Below are 18,947 nucleotides of genomic sequence, written 5' to 3'. Positions count from 1 at the left end.
GTCTATACGACCCTATACGACTAAGGCCCTATACGTCCTGTCAGTGGGGAGTGTTGGCTGATGAATGAATATAAACATCCTAATACATCCTAATACAGGGGGGTCAAATGACAGGCAATTCCTCCTGTCGAAATATGACCCCCCAGTCACACATTAGCTTCTCGAAAATAGATTGTTTATTTAGCCGAAAAGAGACGATCTACAAGCTCACAACGCCTTGCAGCGCGAGGGCTTGTGTACCTGTACATCTGCTATTTTTGGCAAATTTTCCACTCAGAATATGGAGAACCGTATACAAATAGCAAAATATCGCTGAAATAAGTTTACATAGCGACATAATGTGAACTTGTAGATCTATCAAAAGCAGAGGCCAGGTGTTGACCCACCACCACCAGCAAATCAAACCCTGCACATTGCAGTAAATGGGAGAATGAAATAGGTTAGAGAATTTTGGAAGGTTTCCAACGTTCAAATTAAATGCGCGGAACCAATCATGTGGTATTGCCGTATTGGTGTCGGTATTATGCCGTTAGGCATCTTGTTAAGGGGAGAGAGAGAGGGGTCCGCTTGTGTAGATCACAAACAGGCTGTGATGCTGTTCGGCGCACATGGAATGCGTCGCTGAGTCTTGGCTGATAAAGAAAAGGTATACTCGCTCCCTCGGCAGGATGCTTGGAAATGCTCGTCACTGACTGATAATTTCAGCGCCCGTCGCTCAGACTGATTGATGCGGCACGGCGGCGCTTCGAGTCCCTCGTGGCATCCCCCATCCCTCCCCGCCCCTCCCCTCCCCCGAGCAAGGAGATGTTTCTCATAAAATGATGCCGCCTCAAACTGCATGGCGAATTACAAAAATGCAATCGCCGGGCGGAAAATTGTCACCGTTCCCGAGGAGTCGGGGGGGTCGAGGAGAGGGAGCCCTCCCCGGAGAGGTGTTTTTGATTTGAGCGGGTGACACTTTCATTTCAGTTACAGCAAATGAAACGGAGGCTTGTTAACCCATTTTGGCCTGAAGTCAAAATAAAAAAACTTTTGCTCTGAAATAATATATATTCAAAGATGTGTGCCGCATTTTCACGATTTTTCAAAAATAGCAGACCTACAAGCTCGTAGCGTGCCACTCGGTGGCGCGCTATGAGCTTGTAGATCTGCTATTTTTCAATAGCTAAAGTATAACATAATGCTTAGTTAAAACACCAAAAGGGGTTCCCACCCAGAATAGGTTAAGACATGTAAACAGCTCCTCTGATGTGATGTGCTGCAGGTATACCAGGGCCAATGAAAGCATGGCGGTGCTTAACATGTGGGCCGGGACCCTGCTTTTATGCAGGGACATATATGCAGAGAGACATGCAGATCTACAAGCTCACAACCTGTCATGCTGCGACATGTTGAGAGCTTGTAGATCAGTTATTTTCGGGGCACAAACCCATGAGCACTCTTTATCTACTGGAGATGCGGTGTAAGACATGGATTTCGAAACAAATTAGTTCAACCCAAAATGCTGTGTTCAAGTTCTGCAGACTTCGGAAAACAGCAATTGTCCTGAACGCTGCCTTCCGGTATATGGCATGGAAAGGAATGGCATTTGCATTTCTTTCACCATAGTAAATGCTGCAATTGTGGTCTGGAAAGGACAGTTGTTCTACAGACGGGTAAAAGGGCAATGGCTGAGGCCCCCTTTGATGTATATGTGTGCACGTGCCTACTTTTGGGGGCGGCGGGGGTATTGAAAGTGGAACCCTAAAGAAATTGGCCAGACGCTTTCATGATTTTCAAGTGTGCCCTCATCCAGAAACGGTTGAGAACCAGTATAGACCATTGGTCCACCAGTGGGGACCACCAGTGGTCCTTGGGGGGGTTCCAGGTGTTCCCCAGCTAAATGATGGAGAGTTGGTAACCAAACGGACCCTTATAAATCTTTAGCTCTGGTCCATAGCCTTACTGCTTCTATGATTCTGCCCTGCTACTTTCGTTTTTAAATCTCACATTGAAATCAGACCAGCCTCTCCTCTTTAGCGTAAATAAAAAGAACGTTTTTGCTACTCACCAAAACAAAGGCGGGTTGTGTCATTAGAAAGCCTACTTTCCATAGTGGGAGCACTCTGAGCCCCCCACCACACTTATAAACGGTACTTTTTGGCCAAAACGGGATTTTGTTTACACCGGGAAAAAAATACTTTTAGTAACTCCCATGCGCCCTCTACCGATATTGCCCAGAGAATTGCCTCATAGAGAATATTTTCTCTTTCTGGCCAAAAAGTACAGTTTATACGTGTGGTGGGGGACTCAGAGTGCGTCCACTAAGGAAAGTAGGCTTTCTAATGACACAACCCGTCTTTGTATTAGTGAGTAGGTCAAACGTTCTTGAGATGGAGAGGCTGGTCTGATTTCCATGTGAGATTTAAAAACGAAAGTAGCATAGCCTTACTGCAGCACAGAATCATAGAAGCAGTAAGGCTATGGACCAGAGCTAATAGATCTTTAACTCTTGAGAGTGTAAAATTAATGGACCCTTACAGGTTCATTTGGTTTCATTTTACGCTCTCAAGAGTTACATTATTGTTAAACATCTGCCTTACTTAATTTAAAAGAAGTCTACACAATTAGAGAATGTAGAAGTATTGCTATTTAACATTTTCCTGTAATCTCTCCTTATGGTAACATCAATACAGCATGGACAAAATCTTATCCAACGATAATATATTCTACGTGTTGGGTCTTGAGAGACTATAAACCTCATCGAATGGTGGTCCGTGGCTCAAATGCTGAATACATAATGGGCCTCGATATGAAAAGGGTTGAAAATCACTGGATAGACCAATAAAAGCAGAGTTTACCTAAACCACAGCAGTGGAAACCCAATCTCGAGGTACGGAGAGAAATATGCTATTTTCAAGACTTCATGCATATTTTATGCGGGGAAATTATCTTCTTCCCATAATCATGTTCTATTCTGGACACCAGGAAAGAGGACATGTTTTACTTATGATAATAAAACGAATAGAAGCTATTTCTAACTCTGACCACAGAGGGAAATGGAAATGCTTCAATAAAAGACAATAAAAGTTAAAACCCACACACAACACAACCCACAACAACAAAAAGTTATCCTATCAAACATGATTGACTTCTTGCTTTTGTCTAGTTGGAGACAGTCACAGCACAGACTGGTGTCACATCATTAACAACACAATGCTGTGTCATATGTTTTACCACAGAGAATGTGAAAAAGTCACAGCAGCCCAAACACCTTTAATGAGCTGCACCCGTTTTGTGTTCATAACACTATACCGCCACAGAGGAAGATGATAGTCAGTACAGAGAGAGAGATAGACAGTTTAGGAGGAGAGACCGATAGCAGGAAAGCTGAGAGGGAGAGTGTAGGTGAGACAGATCAGACAGTGATCATCAAACCATGTACACACAAGACACGCTCCATATAATGGCCAGGGCACGCACTTCTCGCCCTCAGGCATCTTACTGGTTTACAAATCTTTCATGTTTTAAAGATATTGTTTTGTGTATCCTTGTTTACAAACCATTCATGTTTTATATTGTTTTGTGTGATTTAAGTCAAGATATTGTTCCGTGCATTCCTTGTTTTTCTTTCTGAGTCTATATGACACGGATTTCCACTGCAACACAGTGGAGGAGGGAGTAGGACAGCTGAGAGGGAGACAGCAAAGGAGAGACACACAGTAGGACAGATGAGAGGGAGACAGCAAAGGAGAGACACACAGTAGGACAGCTGAGAGGGAGACAGCAAAGGAGAGACACACAGTAGGACAGCTGAGAGGGAGACAGCAAAGGAGAGACACACAGTAGGACAGCTGAGAGGGAGACAGCAAAGGAGAGACACACAGTAGCACAGCTGAGAGGGAGACAGCAAAGGAGAGACACACAGTAGGACAGCTGAGAGGGAGACAGCAAAGGAGAGACATACAGTAGGACAGCTGAGAGGGAGACAGCAAAGGAGAGACACCCAGTAGGACAGCTGAGAGGGAGACAGCAAAGGAGAGACACACAGTAGGACAGCTGAGAGGGAGACAGCAAAGGAGAGACATACAGTAGGACAGCTGAGAGGGAGACAGCAAAGGAGAGACACCCAGTAGGACAGCTGAGAGGGAGACAGCAAAGGAGAGACACACAGTAGGACAGCTGAGAGGGAGACAGCAAAGGAGAGACACACAGTAGGACAGCTGAGAGGGAGACAGCAAAGGAGAGACATACAGTAGGACAGCTGAGAGGGAGACAGCAAAGGAGAGACACCCAGTAGGACAGCTGAGAGGGAGACAGCAAAGGAGAGACACACAGTAGGACAGCTGAGAGGGAGACAGCAAAGGAGAGACACACAGTAGGACAGCTGATAAGGACACAGTAAAGAGAGACTATACAGTAGGACAGCTGATAAGGACACAGTAAAGAGAGACACCCAGTAGGACGGCTGAGAGGGACACAGCTTAACCACTAGACGCAACACATTTGATATTTGAGCATGGCTTTACCGTTTACTGGGCTGGATCCTCCTGTCCGCTCTGCGCCATGTGACGTGGGGTTTGGGTGATGCTCTTGGCCTGCATTCTAGGGCCACGTCTTTCCCCAGCGTGGCGATGACCCGCACAGGATTGGGATAGAAGACAGGCGCCGATGCTGGGAGGAACAAGCACAACACAGCACTGCATTATAATGCCATACAATTGCCTGTTACATCTCATCACTCTCGGGTGGAAAATGTTGTATGATCAAAACCATTACTTTTGGGGGGAAATAAACACCTGTGTTCCAATGGATTCGATGTAGTTATTACCGTATATAGTCATAAGCTCTTATTTTTTTGTATGGTTTGGTTAAACGTTCATAAAACCGTACCACAGAATTAACCAATTTAAGCTCACGATGCATTGTGATGCGTAGTGCACTTGTAGAGCCGTTATTTTCGCTACTTTTGTGCAACATTGTTTCTTAAATAATGAAAATTAAACTGAAAATGTTGACATACTGTATGGTGATTCAAATATCTCCTTTTTTATTATTAATGCCATACATGATCATACTACGGCAGCAACAAACATTGAAAGTAGCAGACCTACAAGCTGGAAACATAATGAGGTTTCCACCCAACAGAGGTAATATTAGGAATTCTTCAATTCAAAATGATGTCAGGATTCTCTTTGGCAATGGCCAAGCTACGAATCTTATCTCATGTTACTTCATCCAATCTTATCTTACGTTTATCTTTTGTTTGCACTATTTCATACACTGCATATTAGTACATGTGTGGCTTACTGGCTTCTACGAGTTATACTGTTTAAAGATTGGATGAGAAACAATAATCTGTCCTCCCCTGCTTCAGCTGTTGTATTTAAAAATAATCACTGGCTGGAGGCTGGAGGCAAAGGCCTTGCACATCTGATGACTTGCTCATTAATCATACGGCCAAATTAAAAACAAAAACAATCATTGCAAGTGTCATGTTTAATTATTAAATTGTAAATCATTGTTGTTTATTTAATTGGAAATCACTGTTGTTTAATTGTGGTAGTATTAACGTGTCATCAATCACGTTATAAAAAATACATGTGAAATGTGAGGATCACGCATTTCATTGTAAAGCATTTCAGTTGGTGTTGGCTAGAGCTAGACCACAATGTCGCGTTGCATCGTGAAGCTAGTCTGTCATAATCAATGTCACCACGTAGAGTACAGCATGTCATAAATATTAATGACAATGACCGGATGAGTCCAACTATAATTGAATAGTAACTCCATGCGCTTATTTTGAAGCTCTCTTAAAGTAAAAAAATATAATAATCATCATCAGGCTATCTTTGGATTGGGCTTCTTTTTTTTCAAAAATAATAATCTTTACACAAGCTTTAACCAGACAGAGCCAGGAGGTTATATACTGTAGGCTAGTAAAGAAACGAGCAGGTATTCATGTATACTGTTAACAATGTCTTTGTGTAAACACACTGTAATGCAGTCAAATCTTGAAGTGCAATCAGCACGTTGCTGCATTATGAGGCACTGAGGCTATATATGTATACTGTATGGGGGCTGCAAGGCTCTGTCAACAACCATTAGTCAACTGTGGAGCGGGTGGGTTTTGTAGGTGACATTACACATGATGACAATTCAATCCCGTCTCCTCGCTACGGGCCAGGCCCAGCAGCCCTGCATGTAAGCCCTGTGACCCCGATGTCTCAGAGTGGCATGCTGCGCTCCCTCTGGACATGATGAGCACCGACAGGAAACAGAGCTGGTTTCTCTGTGGCATGTGCGTTCGTGTGCGCGTGCGTGCGTGTGTGTGTGTGCGCGCGTGCGTGCGTGCGTGCGTATTTGATTTGTTCATTCGTTATTAAAACGGGAAAGTGCCGGTCACCAGGCTGGTGGCAGGGTTTTCCTCTTATTGCCGCCCCCCCTCCCCCCCAACACAACACCACCGCAAACCTACAAGTACTGTACATAAATATAGAGAATAATATTAATACTAATAATACTAATACTTTTTATATATAAGGCGCCTTTCAGGGCACTCAAGTTCGCCGTACAACAGGTTTAAAAACAACTAATCCAAAACACAGTTAAAAGCAAAAGCAAAAACTAAAGTACAGCTTGCAGCGCATGTATGATTCTAAACTACGTCTGTCTCTAGACAAAAACCCACCCATGGCAACGCCACGCCTGCCTCTGTCTCAGAGACTTGATTCATGTTCCACAAAGTTCTTAATTTGTCACTGCTGTTTGATCTGCAGCACTGACTAATGTAATGTAATGTCATTTATTTGTAAACTTTAAATTGTATTATTGTACTGTAAAAAGGTGTCTTTTCCCTTCATCTTGATCCTTTTTAGTATAATAGCATTAGATTACTATAATTACAGTAACAGCACAACCACTTCATTTAGAACAATCAAATCATATTACGGCGTACATGTTCAATCAATTATTCAAGCAAAGCAAACGGCATAAACAATATTAGTTTGCCAAGCTGTCATTCTGTCCCTTGTATTGTACCATGCTACTTATTTCCCACCACGGAGTAATCTCGCGTCAGTGATAACCACCATAGCTATCTAAAGTCTGGTAAGACAGGCAGTGTCGGTCGGCCAATGTCTGGAGAGGTCAGCCATATCCCTGCCTAAACCGGATGGGTTTGGAAAATGGTGATAGAGTGTCTAATATCAGGGGCAGAGCGGCTGAAGGTTCTTGACAGCATGGTGGACAGACGGGCTGGAAGGACTTTCAGATTGATGGAGGAGGCAGACCTAAGAGACCGGGTGGGAAGTAGATCTGCTATTTTCAAATGCCAGAAATATATACAGGGCTGTGGTTAGTGTCCTTTGTAATAATAATAATAATCTACAAAGTAACCAGTAACTAATGTTTTCATAGATTTGTAGTGGAGTAAAAGTACAATATTTGCTGTTGAGATGTAGTGGAGTAGATGTAAAAGTACTCGAAAGTGGAAATACTCCAGCAAAGAAATGAGTAGCCTACATGTACTTAGTTACTATAGACCACTGGTTTTACATGCCGGTATGTAAAAGATCTACGAGTACTTCTTCCACTGCCCCAAAACACACTCACTCACTTCTTCCTCCCTTCCCTCCCTATTCACCCCCCCCCCCCCCCAGAGGCCATGGAGCAGGGGGCGGGGTATCAAAGCATGGGGGGGAGGGGGGGTTTGCCGGTGCCCTGGTCTTGCCTGGAGCGATCGCTCATGTGCCGGGTGTTATTAGCCACGTAATCTGTCCTGATGGTGTTTGCTTGTGGACATCTTGAAAAGGACACAGGTCACTGGGAAAAGATCGCCCGACAGGGACAGATACGGTTACCAGACCATCCGTCACCCGCGTCCAAATAGCGACAGGGGAGGTGACCGTGCATCCCCGTGTCAACCCTCATTTCAATCTGGGGCTTCTCGGACATCAACAAATCAACATTTTTAGTTTACTTTTATTTAGGGCAAGGCAAGGCAGGCAAAGCTGTTTTAGTATGTGTATAGCAAATTTCCACAACAAGGCAGTTCAACATGCTTTACACAAAACATCAAGCAATGGAAACACACTTTTACACACAATATTATCGTTAGCATATCGAAATCGGCCATATCGTCCATAAAAATGCCATATCGGTATCGGATCGGTCTCAAAATAATAATAATCCAGATTACTTTCACGGATATTGATGATGCAATAATAATGTGACCGTCAATGGCTCTGTCGCTGTTTTCTGTATATATATATTTTTTATCCCACGATTTTGTAACCCATTTTCACCCCTGTGCCAATCATCTACTGTGATCCTGGGCTCTACACACCCTCCGCCAACCTGGGGAGAGCAACAGACTTAACTCATGCTCCCTTCATGCCTGAGTGTCCAAGTTGCTCCTTTACACCTGACAGGGGGGAGTTTCCCTGGTTTTCTGTATTTCTAATCATTTCTAATAATAATTTCTAATAAGTTTGGCATGAATCTTGCCAACGGTGCCGGAGATTAGCTGATAACGGACGGACGGAAGGAAAAACATACTCTCCCCCTAGTGGAGACAATGAGAAAAAGAAAAGTAACTAAATAAAAGGCAGTGGCAAACAGAAAGGGCTTTAGTGGTGTTTTAAAAGAAATAATAGTGGCAGCAGACCGGCAGTTTTCTGGGAGTTATAGTTCCAGATACTGTGGTGCAATGTGGTGCATGCAAACTAAATGCTGCTTCCCCACATTTACTTTTGGTTAGGGACAGAAAGCAGGCCTTTTCCCAGATGACCCAAGAGGTCTGGAGCGTTCATGATCGTACAAGATAAGAAATGTATTTCTTGGCAAAAAATCATTTAAAGTTCATAGAGCAACAGTAGTATTTTGAAATCAGTTCAGGGAGGGAGCCAAACACGCAGTGTGTAGGCACCCGGTTGTATGTTAGTTTTATTATTTTGTCATTCTTTTTTAGAATGCTGTGGTTGTATAATCATTAATAAAACCCTTAGAACATATAGGCCTATATGTAATATGTCAGTACTTACTGCATAGAATGACATACTGCAGATTATATAATACTGGATTTAGTGGGGTGGGGGGTTGGGATACAAATTGTTTTCTGCTGGCTTGAAAATGCCATGAACTGCCCTTCAGAGAAAGAGTACGCAACAGAGACAGTAAATCAAGTTGTCCTCAAGGCAAACGGATATGTCCCAATAATTGGAGCTGACAGGGAGAAAATCGTTTATGAACCATAACGCCGATATCCTGGGGTGAATATTCGGTTAATATTCCAAATCTACAAGCTCACAACGTGTTGCATTTATGTGATAAATCTGTGAAGAGTTTTGAATAAAAGGCAGGGTCGTAGAATAGAGCCCTAAGGGACTCCAGTCAACAAAGTATATACAGTAGGGTTCAAGTGGTTAATTAAAAATTAATTGAAAACTATGTGAAAATTGAGTTACAGGTCCAGATGATAATTTCCACTGAACGCAATGATATTACACATTTTCCAAGTCTTTGACCTTATAGGCCTACCATTATGTTATGAATGTCGAAACGATAGCGCAACGCCATGCAATAACCAGCAACAAAACAAGAAAACACAAATAAATTAATTAAACGCACGCACGCACGCACACCACACACACACACACGCACACACACACACAATTACATAACGCTATGTTTGTCGTTCATCTAATTAACACGCTGTTTAACAGTAATAGAAATAAAAAGGTTACAACAGCCCAGCCTGTGAGACGTCCTGGGCAGCTGTTGATTATCCCAGAAGTACAATGTCTTCGACTGAAGTTTGTCATTGTGGAACAAAGTATTGTGTGAACAACACCTGGAGCAACCTACGTAGGAAGGGAGTGGGGCGGAATAAACAACTCCTTCTGTAATCAATGCACGTCTGCTGCCACTTTTATTTCTTCAAAAACACTCAACTAAAGACCTTTCAGTTTGCTGCTGCCTTTGATTCAGTTACTTTTCTTTTATGTTTCTCTTCCGCCTTGTAACTGTGTCTGTTATTTGGTTCGTTCTTTTGTTTAATTCATCCTAATTTAATTGTATAATTGTGTTTCCTGTGCTTGATGTTCTGTGTAAAGCACATTAAATTGCCTTGTAAAGTTGTTGTTGAAATGTGCTATGCAGAATACAAACTGTCTTGCCATTCAAACGGATCGTTCAGCTTATATGACAGGGTTCTTGTGAAGCTGAACACTACAGTATTTTAAAATTCAAGTAGAATAGGTTGACAACTTCAGATACATCAGACTCAACTTTGGACAATAAAGGCAATTTTGATCAACAACACATCACTTCTATCCGTACACAAAGCAAATACTCCAAATTATCTGCAAGTTCAGAGAGTTTGCCGTTTCCCACCACCTCTTAGTTGTTACTCCACACAAAGCATAATTCGAGCCATCTCCAAAAAAACACACATTATATTCCTTCAAAGTCATTGTCCCACAGCCAAACTCTGTTGACATGAATGACAGAGCCAATCACGCGCCTAGCTCATGGCACATGACACCGATGATCACCCCCCAAAAATGGTCACGTCAGAATAAAGTCATCTGGGCAGAGATACTTTGAGGAACATGTCAAGAACACGGAATCCAAAGGAAAGTATGCACTCTAAAAAAAGATTTCAGGAGCTGAACAAAAAGATACGTACAGGAGAGGTATGACGTACCTGACGAAGACCCATAAGGGGTCGAAACGTTGTAATCCTTTAATAAATAACATTTCCAGTGGGAGCTACTCAACAGTGTGCGGACATTCTCTCCTTCTCCAACATGTCAAGAACAAACGTTAGCAGGGGTTTTATGTTTCACTCGATCCTTGTGGAATTAAACAAAGTGCCTCATTTGAAAAGCTAGGCTGGGGAAAACAAATATCCCTCTGGAACAAGTCTATTCAAGTCTATCAGATATTGGAATCAGCTACAGTATGGCCACTATCAGATATACTGAAGTCGTTCCCAACCTTATCTGGATCAAGGCCCACTTTCATAGTCTTTTGAATACAATTTAATTTAGTCATATTAGTTTAGTTATCTGAAATGTTTTAGTCTATAGTTTTAGACTAAATGCAGATTATTTTGTCGACAAAAATGTATTTTGGCGGGCCTTGATGGTGTCGTAATGGCTGATATTACACTTGTTGGTTGCATGCTGAAAATAGCAGACACAACGTGTCGCTTGTAGATCTGCAACACCTGAGCGCAACCAAACATAATATGACTTGTCTTTTAGTTCAGATGATACATCTCTATTTATTTTCACATTCAACAAGAAACAATAGTGCATACACAAACTTGGGATAGAGATCACAGATAGAGGAAGCATAGTCTCCTTCATGTGTGGCGAAAATCGGTTGAAAATTAAGCAAGTTATGGTTATTTAAAAAGTATATGCCCATAGACACAATGTTATGCTGCCCCTCTGTAAGATGGTCGCCACGTAGCAACGTCGCTCTCATTGGCCAGCAGCTTGGGTGAGCCATCTAGCTTTCTAATATCTATGGTGGCGACTGCCAATCATCACAGACACTGCACAGAATTTAGCCAATACCTTAGCTCTTGGCTTGGGCATTGCTGCAATCTGCAGGCCTCCCCAAATAATGTATGGACATTACAGAGGCTTCCTAATATAAACACAAGCAGTTTACAATTGTAACCAAGCTGGTTAATAGCATGCTTAAGACGTTGGTACTTTGCACCTTGGTAAGAATTTTGCCTCCACTTTGGTCGAATGTACAACACACTTAAATGGTCAATTCTCTACTTTCCTAAGAGTGTGTACAACAAGTGTTGATTGTTCCTTTCAGAAGCAGTGGTGATAACATGGGTGTTTCTCTCAGAAGCAGTAGTATTTGTCCACTCATGCCATGCCATGACTAGGTTTCGATTGACTTTGAAGTAATGACCACACTGGTTTAGGTTCTCCTCCACATGATCTATGCAGGCACCGTGCTGAATACGCCATGAGGACGCCTTGTTTTATTCATGCACACCACAGTTTGGGTTAAATCAGGGACCATTGATTGCCAATCAGTCGCATTGTGCGGCTTGGCCTTCTCCCGCCTTGCATATCAATCACCTGTGCCTCTCAGCCACTATAACATACCCACAATGCCAATACTCTTGTCAGCATCCTCCTGCTTTGCAGAGAAAATGAAGTGAGTAGTAGAATGGAGAATAAGGTGCCCCTCTCAATTTATTACCAAAAATAAATGTCACACTTAGCCTTAACACAGCTCTATTTCAACCTGGACATTTAAAGTGCAAAGTCAAATATAGAGCCATGAGCTCACACTGACTTAGAATTAAGTGACACTTTGGATGAAAATAAACTTCTGACTTTATCTTCAACCATTACCATGTCCACGATTTACAATCACAATATTAGAAATAAATCTGTTTGCTCGAGGTATATCTGACAATATTTCCAGAGCAACATGATCTGAATGAATGAACAAACATACTGTTCAGAGTTGGAATGGATGTATGAACATACCTAAAACCTTCAGTTCAGCGCTGGAATAGATTGCGCCGTACTTATTCTCTGCCACACACTGATACATTCCCGAGTCCTCCTGCCGCACGTCGCGGATGACCAGCTCTCCGTTCATCACCTCCACTCTGTTCCACTGTGACAAGAAGTAGGACCAGGCGTTATGGTGTGTGATACAGCATCAGTCCTCACAGCGGACCTCCAGGGGTCCTCAAGGGGGTTCCAGGGGGTCCCCGGCAAAATAAGGAACAGGTTAACTATTTAAGCCTTATTATTTTATACATGATCAAAATGCGTCATTATCATTAACACATGCCCAAAATAGGGACACCGGTTTTAAAGTGGTTGATTCATTTTATTACTGTAGTGAAGTTAGCCAAATGAATGTATTAAGAACTAGAACTGCACTCTGCCGAGTGCATACTTGCTTGTTGCACACTAGTAGGCCATAAATGGCCAACTAGTGCGCAAGCAGAGCGCGCAAGTACTTTCGACCGCTGTAAACTGTCACATCTCAGTATCTCTGTGAAGGAACGTTTGAAATGTATAATCATTAGGTGTAACTATTTGCTACTAGTGCGCAATTTGATGCGTATGCAAAAAAAACAGCAAATCTGTGCCTGGTTTGCTGGGACCAGATTACACAAATGACCATATTTCTTACGTCATCATTGAGAGCTAGTCATACATATACACACCACGTACTCTGGTCCCAGCAGATCAGGCACAATTTGCTATTTTATTTTTACTGATTATGTATATAGTATACGTATGATTTTATACAGTATGTAGTTGTAATTTGATTAGCAGTATACTGTGGTTACTTTGTGCCAAAACGTGACAGCCGTCAACCATTTGATGGGTATGCAAGAAAAACAGCAAATCTGTGCCTGGTTTGCTGGGACCAGATTACACAAATGACCATTTTTCTTACGTCATCATTGAGAGCTAGTCATACATATACACACCACGTACTCTGGTCCCAGCAGATCAGGCACAATTTGCTATTTTATTTTTACTGATTATGTGTATAGTATACGTATGACTAGCTCTAAATGATGATGTAAGACATATGGTCATTTGTGTAGTCTGGTCCCAGCAAACCAGGCACAGATTTGCTGTTTTTTTTGCATACCCATCAAATGGTTGACGGCTGTCACGTTGAAGAGACCGGGCGAAATTATTACTTGCGCGCTCTGCTTGCGCAAGTAATGAGGATTTAGATCAATGGTTAAACTGTCTGTGACAGTGTGCATAAAAACACATGTCAGCCACTATTTTATGATGTACTAAATCTAATCTAACAAACATCTCCTCCTACAGGGGTCCCTGGCACCCAATCTTCTCAAATGGCGGTCCACGGCTTAACACGTATCGATCCAGTGGTCCTTGACATGAACATGTTTGAGAGCCACTGTGATACAGCAGGCAAGCAAGCAAAGACACACACACACACGCATACACACACACACACACACACACACACACACACACACACACACACTCTGCAAGTGAAGGAAACCCCCTTTGTAATGGGAACAGAGAGACACGAGTATACATTTTGCACAGCGTCAACTTTTTTCCCCACTTCCCGTCAGGAATAATTCAGATGTTTCGGAGGCGTCATCAATAAAAAGACAGGATAATTTGTTTGGTATAGGGGTGTACGCACCTGCGGGGTCAAGGGCAAACCGTTACGGAGCCATCGGTAGGTGGGCCTGGGCCTCCCCGTGGCCTTGCACTCCCACTGAAGCTTCTCGCCACTATCCATCTGAGTGTCATTAATCATCCTGATCCACTGAGGGAGAGCTTCAACAGACAGACACAGAGAGAGAGAGGAGAGAGAGAGAGAGAGAGAGAGAGAGAGAGAGAGAGAGAGAGAGAGAGAGAGAGAGAGAGAGAATTCAGCAACCCTTCACAATGTGACCGCATGCATGTTTAGCTGCAGGTGCAGAGCGGTGTGCATGCACTAGTTGTTTACAGTCTATTATAGCAGTGGTACTCAAGTAGGTAGTCAAGAACACCTGATCTTTTTTTTACAATTTTCTGAAAACGATCGAAAATGTTTGTAACAAAGTAGGGCGAAGTAGGGCATCACGTGACAAAAAGCTTTCTGCCCAACAGTGACAATATATGGGTTTTGTTTTGTTTTTCTTTTGTAATAAATATTTCTAGTTTTGTGTTTCCTTTACTCTGCTGTAACGCTTTATTGTCCCATTCACGTATTATTCATGTGATTGTAACCCACTCATGCGTGATGTTAAAACCTTGAGTGACTGATGTAATCATCTAATGACCATCCATTCCGTTCCATGCGTGTGTTGATTGTACGTTTGCACAATGGAAGCTGGCCTGATGAAAACTGGCTGCGGTCGAATCATTAGGCCTTAATTGCCTTAGCCATGTTTGAATAAAGGCTTTATTATTTATTATAGCGTTTTCCTCTCGTTATTCTTGAGCGCTTAAATCTTTCTTCAGTTCTTTCCCTCCATACATATAGTAACATTTTTATAGTTACATATTCTCATGAATAAATACCGGTAATAAGCAAACAGACAAACACACAAACACATAAATCACTGAACAGAAATAATATTGTCAATGTAAAACAATGTGCGTGAGCATTAATCATGCAGTCTCAAGTAACCTCCAGAAAAGACTAAAAGCTCCTTGAGGAACTGCTGTTTTCCGTGTGTGTGTGTGTGTGTGTGTGTGTGTGTGTGTGTGCGCGTGTGTGTGTGTGCGTGCATGTGATCGGGGAGGGTGGGCAGAGATAATGAAGTGCCTCTCAGCCTTGGCGGGACAACGCAGCCAAGGCCCTGTGATCCTCTGCATCTTCCATTCTCTCCACATCACAGGGACAGAAGGGAAACTAATTTGTAGCAGGCTCACGCTGGACGTAATTTGCACAGGTCAGCTGGTAGTTTGAACTTCCATTGTGCTCGGGCAACTGTTCTGACCATAATCATTCAATCAAATTCAGAAGGGGAAAAAAAATTAAAAGGAGAGGGTGCATTTGCCATTTGCAAGAGGATTTACACGTGCCTGGAATGCAGCTTCATATGTATTGCGCGCTGTCTCTCCTGGGTCTCTTTGAGGCTACAAGAACTAAGTGAACCATGTTAACATATTTCATAGGTTCTGGGTTTTTTTTCCATGCGCAACGGCTCCGCTTCAGATGTTAGGTTCTCACTAGCAAATGTGGCCCCTGTGCAGTAACCATGAACTCAGAAGTTATACTTAACCCATTGTAGTGTACACATGATGTCTAAATTGCTTGTATATTGCGCGCACGCACACACACACACACACACACACACACACACACACACACACACACACACACACACACACACACACACACACACACACACACACACACACACACACACACACACACACACACACACACACACACACACACACACACACACACACACACACATTTTTTTAAGTACAAAAATCTAAATCAAATTAAAACTGCTAGGATATATCCAGTAGAAAAGTATGAACACAGTTCTATACGAGGTAAGAGAGTCCAAATACAGCACAAGTTTTGGAAACAGTATTCGACCTATCCAGGTGAACTCATCTCAAGACAATTCTTCGGTGCACTCTGAAGTGAAAGAAGAACACGATGTTACAGAAGAACAATGGACTGACTGACAGACTGGACTCACTGTAGACCTGCAGATGGCCTTTGAACGCCGTGCCTCCCCGTGGGTTCTCGGCCTTGCACTCGTACGTTCCCGAGTCCTCCAGCTGAATGTTGGGGATCTCCAGCACGGCCTGGGACTTCCGCAGCCGGGCTTTGGCGGGGATGTTGCCATTGATCTTCCTCCACGTGATGGTTGGAACGGGACTGGAGAGAGGAGAGGTCGCATTAACACACCAGTGGTGGAAGTAAAAGTATAAATACTGCAGTGTAGAAAAGTCCAAATTCAATGTTTTTACTAAAGTAAAAGTACTAAAGAACTAAAGTATTTTCAAATGCATAACAATCTTCTGAAATTAGCAGATCTACAAACGACGCAGGTTGGTGAACCAATAGGGCGGTTTAATTCGCCCCTCTATGCCTTGGAAAGGGAGCTTTATTTCAGGCTACCAACATTAATAAAATAAGTGGCCTGATTTGAGGTACAGTAGCTTCTGACCTGACCTACTGTGCGTGAATTCATTTCCGTCGTTATGTTGGCAGGCATAAACTTATTGCGATCCACTCCAATGATCTATATTTACAACCCGGGACATGGACGATATCGTCTCTGTCAGGTGGAAACTTCACACGTCCAAAACTGTTACTTTGAAGAATAGAGAGATAAATGAAGTCCTGCACAATGTCTTCACTTACTGTATAGCAGTAGTCTAAAGTTTAATTGTTTCGGTCTATTACAACATTCATCAGGTATCCCTTTTAAAAATACCAATAGTAGCAGATCTGCTATTTTGACACTTATATGCGACGCTGTATATGATCCAAGTAGGGCGTTACTTTATTGTGGGGGGGGGATATGAATATGGATATGGGAGGATTCTGCCATGACAGCAGCCATATTCAAGGTATTCCGAAGCAACGCCCCCCACCGACACTATTCAAGTGAGGTCACCATTGCACCAGAGATTTTTATGATTAGTGTCAGAGCCAGAGGCCCATCCATCACACCACGCTGCTATAGATCCACATGATAGATGTGCAGCAGCACGTGCACGCACAGAGAACGTCTTACTACATTGTATGAGCTAGTATGTCCACTGACAGGCCTGTGAGAGATGGAAATGTGACATCATTGAAGGCTCCAGCAGACCCATCAATCAACCCATGGGTGGAGATGGAAAACAGGGCATTCTCTTTTCGTTTTTCTTTTTTTAATCCAATCAAAATTCAGAATGAGGAAACCGGCACATGCCCTGGCAGCGATGAGGTGTGATCAGTGGTGGGAGAAGTACTCACGTGTTTTACTTAAGTACAATTATAAAATTCTGCAGTGTAGAAATACTCTGTTTCAAATAAAAGTCCGGAATTCAAAATGTACAAAAGTTCCTTTCCTCCATCAGACACCCCGGCAGAGCAGGGGGGACGACAACGACCGTGTAGAGACCAGGATTACTGCATGTTTTCTTTAGGTTACCTACTACCGTAGTCCTCTTCACTATGTTCAGCCATATCAGTTCGTAGGATGAAGACGAAGATTTTTTAAATTATATATTTGTATACCCTATTACTTACTAGCTCTTAATCCGCCGCCATTAATTAACAGCGTACTGCCAGGGTTTTATCGCACGTAACACTTACTTTGAAGAGCCAAATATCTTACTTGGTGCCGCGCCCACTGTCCTACTTGGTGTTGTTGGATTAAAGAATGTAAACCCTGGAACACGAGAAAGCCGCCTTTGGCGGGCTATAGGGTACTAATTTAACCCTCCGTGTTCGCCGTTTCTGGTGGGCTCCGTGCTAGCAACGAGTAATAGGTAATATATTACTGTTTTTTAGTAACTTGCTCAACAGAGGTACAAAGCGTGCCAGCAGATCTGTACATTTTTAAGTGTTGATCGACATGCATGTTGACGTCAAGCATGCATCAGCCGAGCGAGACAAGACAAGACATATAAAGGAGAATATCCTAATATCCTCATTAGGTCCAAAACTGTTACTTTTCAGGATGCAAATTCAAAAATGGCAAAAGTAGCACATCTATACTATACTGTACAAGCCTCAAAACATGCCGCTTCGAGCCGCTTTTCGAGCTTGTAGATGTGCTACTTTTGACACACACAAAGTTCAAATATGGAGATAAAAGGTTTATGCCCGACAGCAACCTTGAAGGGATACTTTTTATCTATCGATTACTCACCCCGTGAGAAATAGAATAAGTTAACTGTTTACTTGAATCTGTCCTTCCAGGCCGTTTGGTTTAATAAATACATAAATAATAAATATATGAGGGAGCACAGAGCAGTGAGGTGTAAGATTCGGCTGCTGCATAACAAACTCAGAGGCAATTATAGTGGGCAGCGGATTGGCTCCTGGTCCATTCAGGGGCTTGTCCATGCTGTAGTGCGACCCTCGTCCATTCAGGGGCGTGTCCATGCTGTAGTGCGACCCTCGTCCATTCAGGGGCGTGTCCATGCTGTAGTGCAACCCTCCTCCATAGGAATGTAATCGTATGCCTTTGACTCTTGGGGTGTCAGGTGTGGGGGTCTGAGTGGACCTGTATTCGCCTGGCAGTACAGTCTCTTTGGAAACTTGTTTCTGATTGTGCAACAACAAAATCTGGATATTTTTGCCTCCCTAAAATGTAATTTTGGTTACGCTACTGAACACACTATGGTTCATTCATAATTGTAATCCAATTTATCCAACCCCTTTCATCTATATTTTAGATATAGACTATGATTGTTTTCGAACAATAGTGCAATCTTTGTTTGACAGGCAATGCT

General features: G+C 42.8%; 1 protein-coding gene across 1 annotated transcript in view; it reads right to left on the bottom strand.

Annotated features, from left to right (window-relative positions):
- cntn5 (contactin 5) overlaps positions 1–18,947 on the bottom strand; it is a 229,839-nt gene that overhangs the window by 47,309 nt on the left and 163,583 nt on the right. Inside the window, exons 9-12 of the mRNA XM_080772412.1 lie at positions 16,190–16,371; positions 14,182–14,318; positions 12,513–12,645; positions 4,509–4,653 (exon numbers count right to left, since the gene is read on the bottom strand). Coding sequence (XP_080628538.1) covers positions 4,509–4,653; positions 12,513–12,645; positions 14,182–14,318; positions 16,190–16,371 — 597 coding nt within the window. The remainder of the gene's footprint in view (positions 1–4,508; positions 4,654–12,512; positions 12,646–14,181; positions 14,319–16,189; positions 16,372–18,947) is intronic.

The sequence above is a fragment of the Protomyctophum bolini genome (assembly GCF_963924005.1).
Source record: "Protomyctophum bolini genome assembly, chromosome: 9".
Taxonomy (NCBI): Eukaryota; Metazoa; Chordata; class Actinopteri; order Myctophiformes; family Myctophidae; genus Protomyctophum; species Protomyctophum bolini.
Note: the sequence above shows the minus strand (reverse complement) of the source record. Positions and strands in the feature narration are given on the sequence as shown.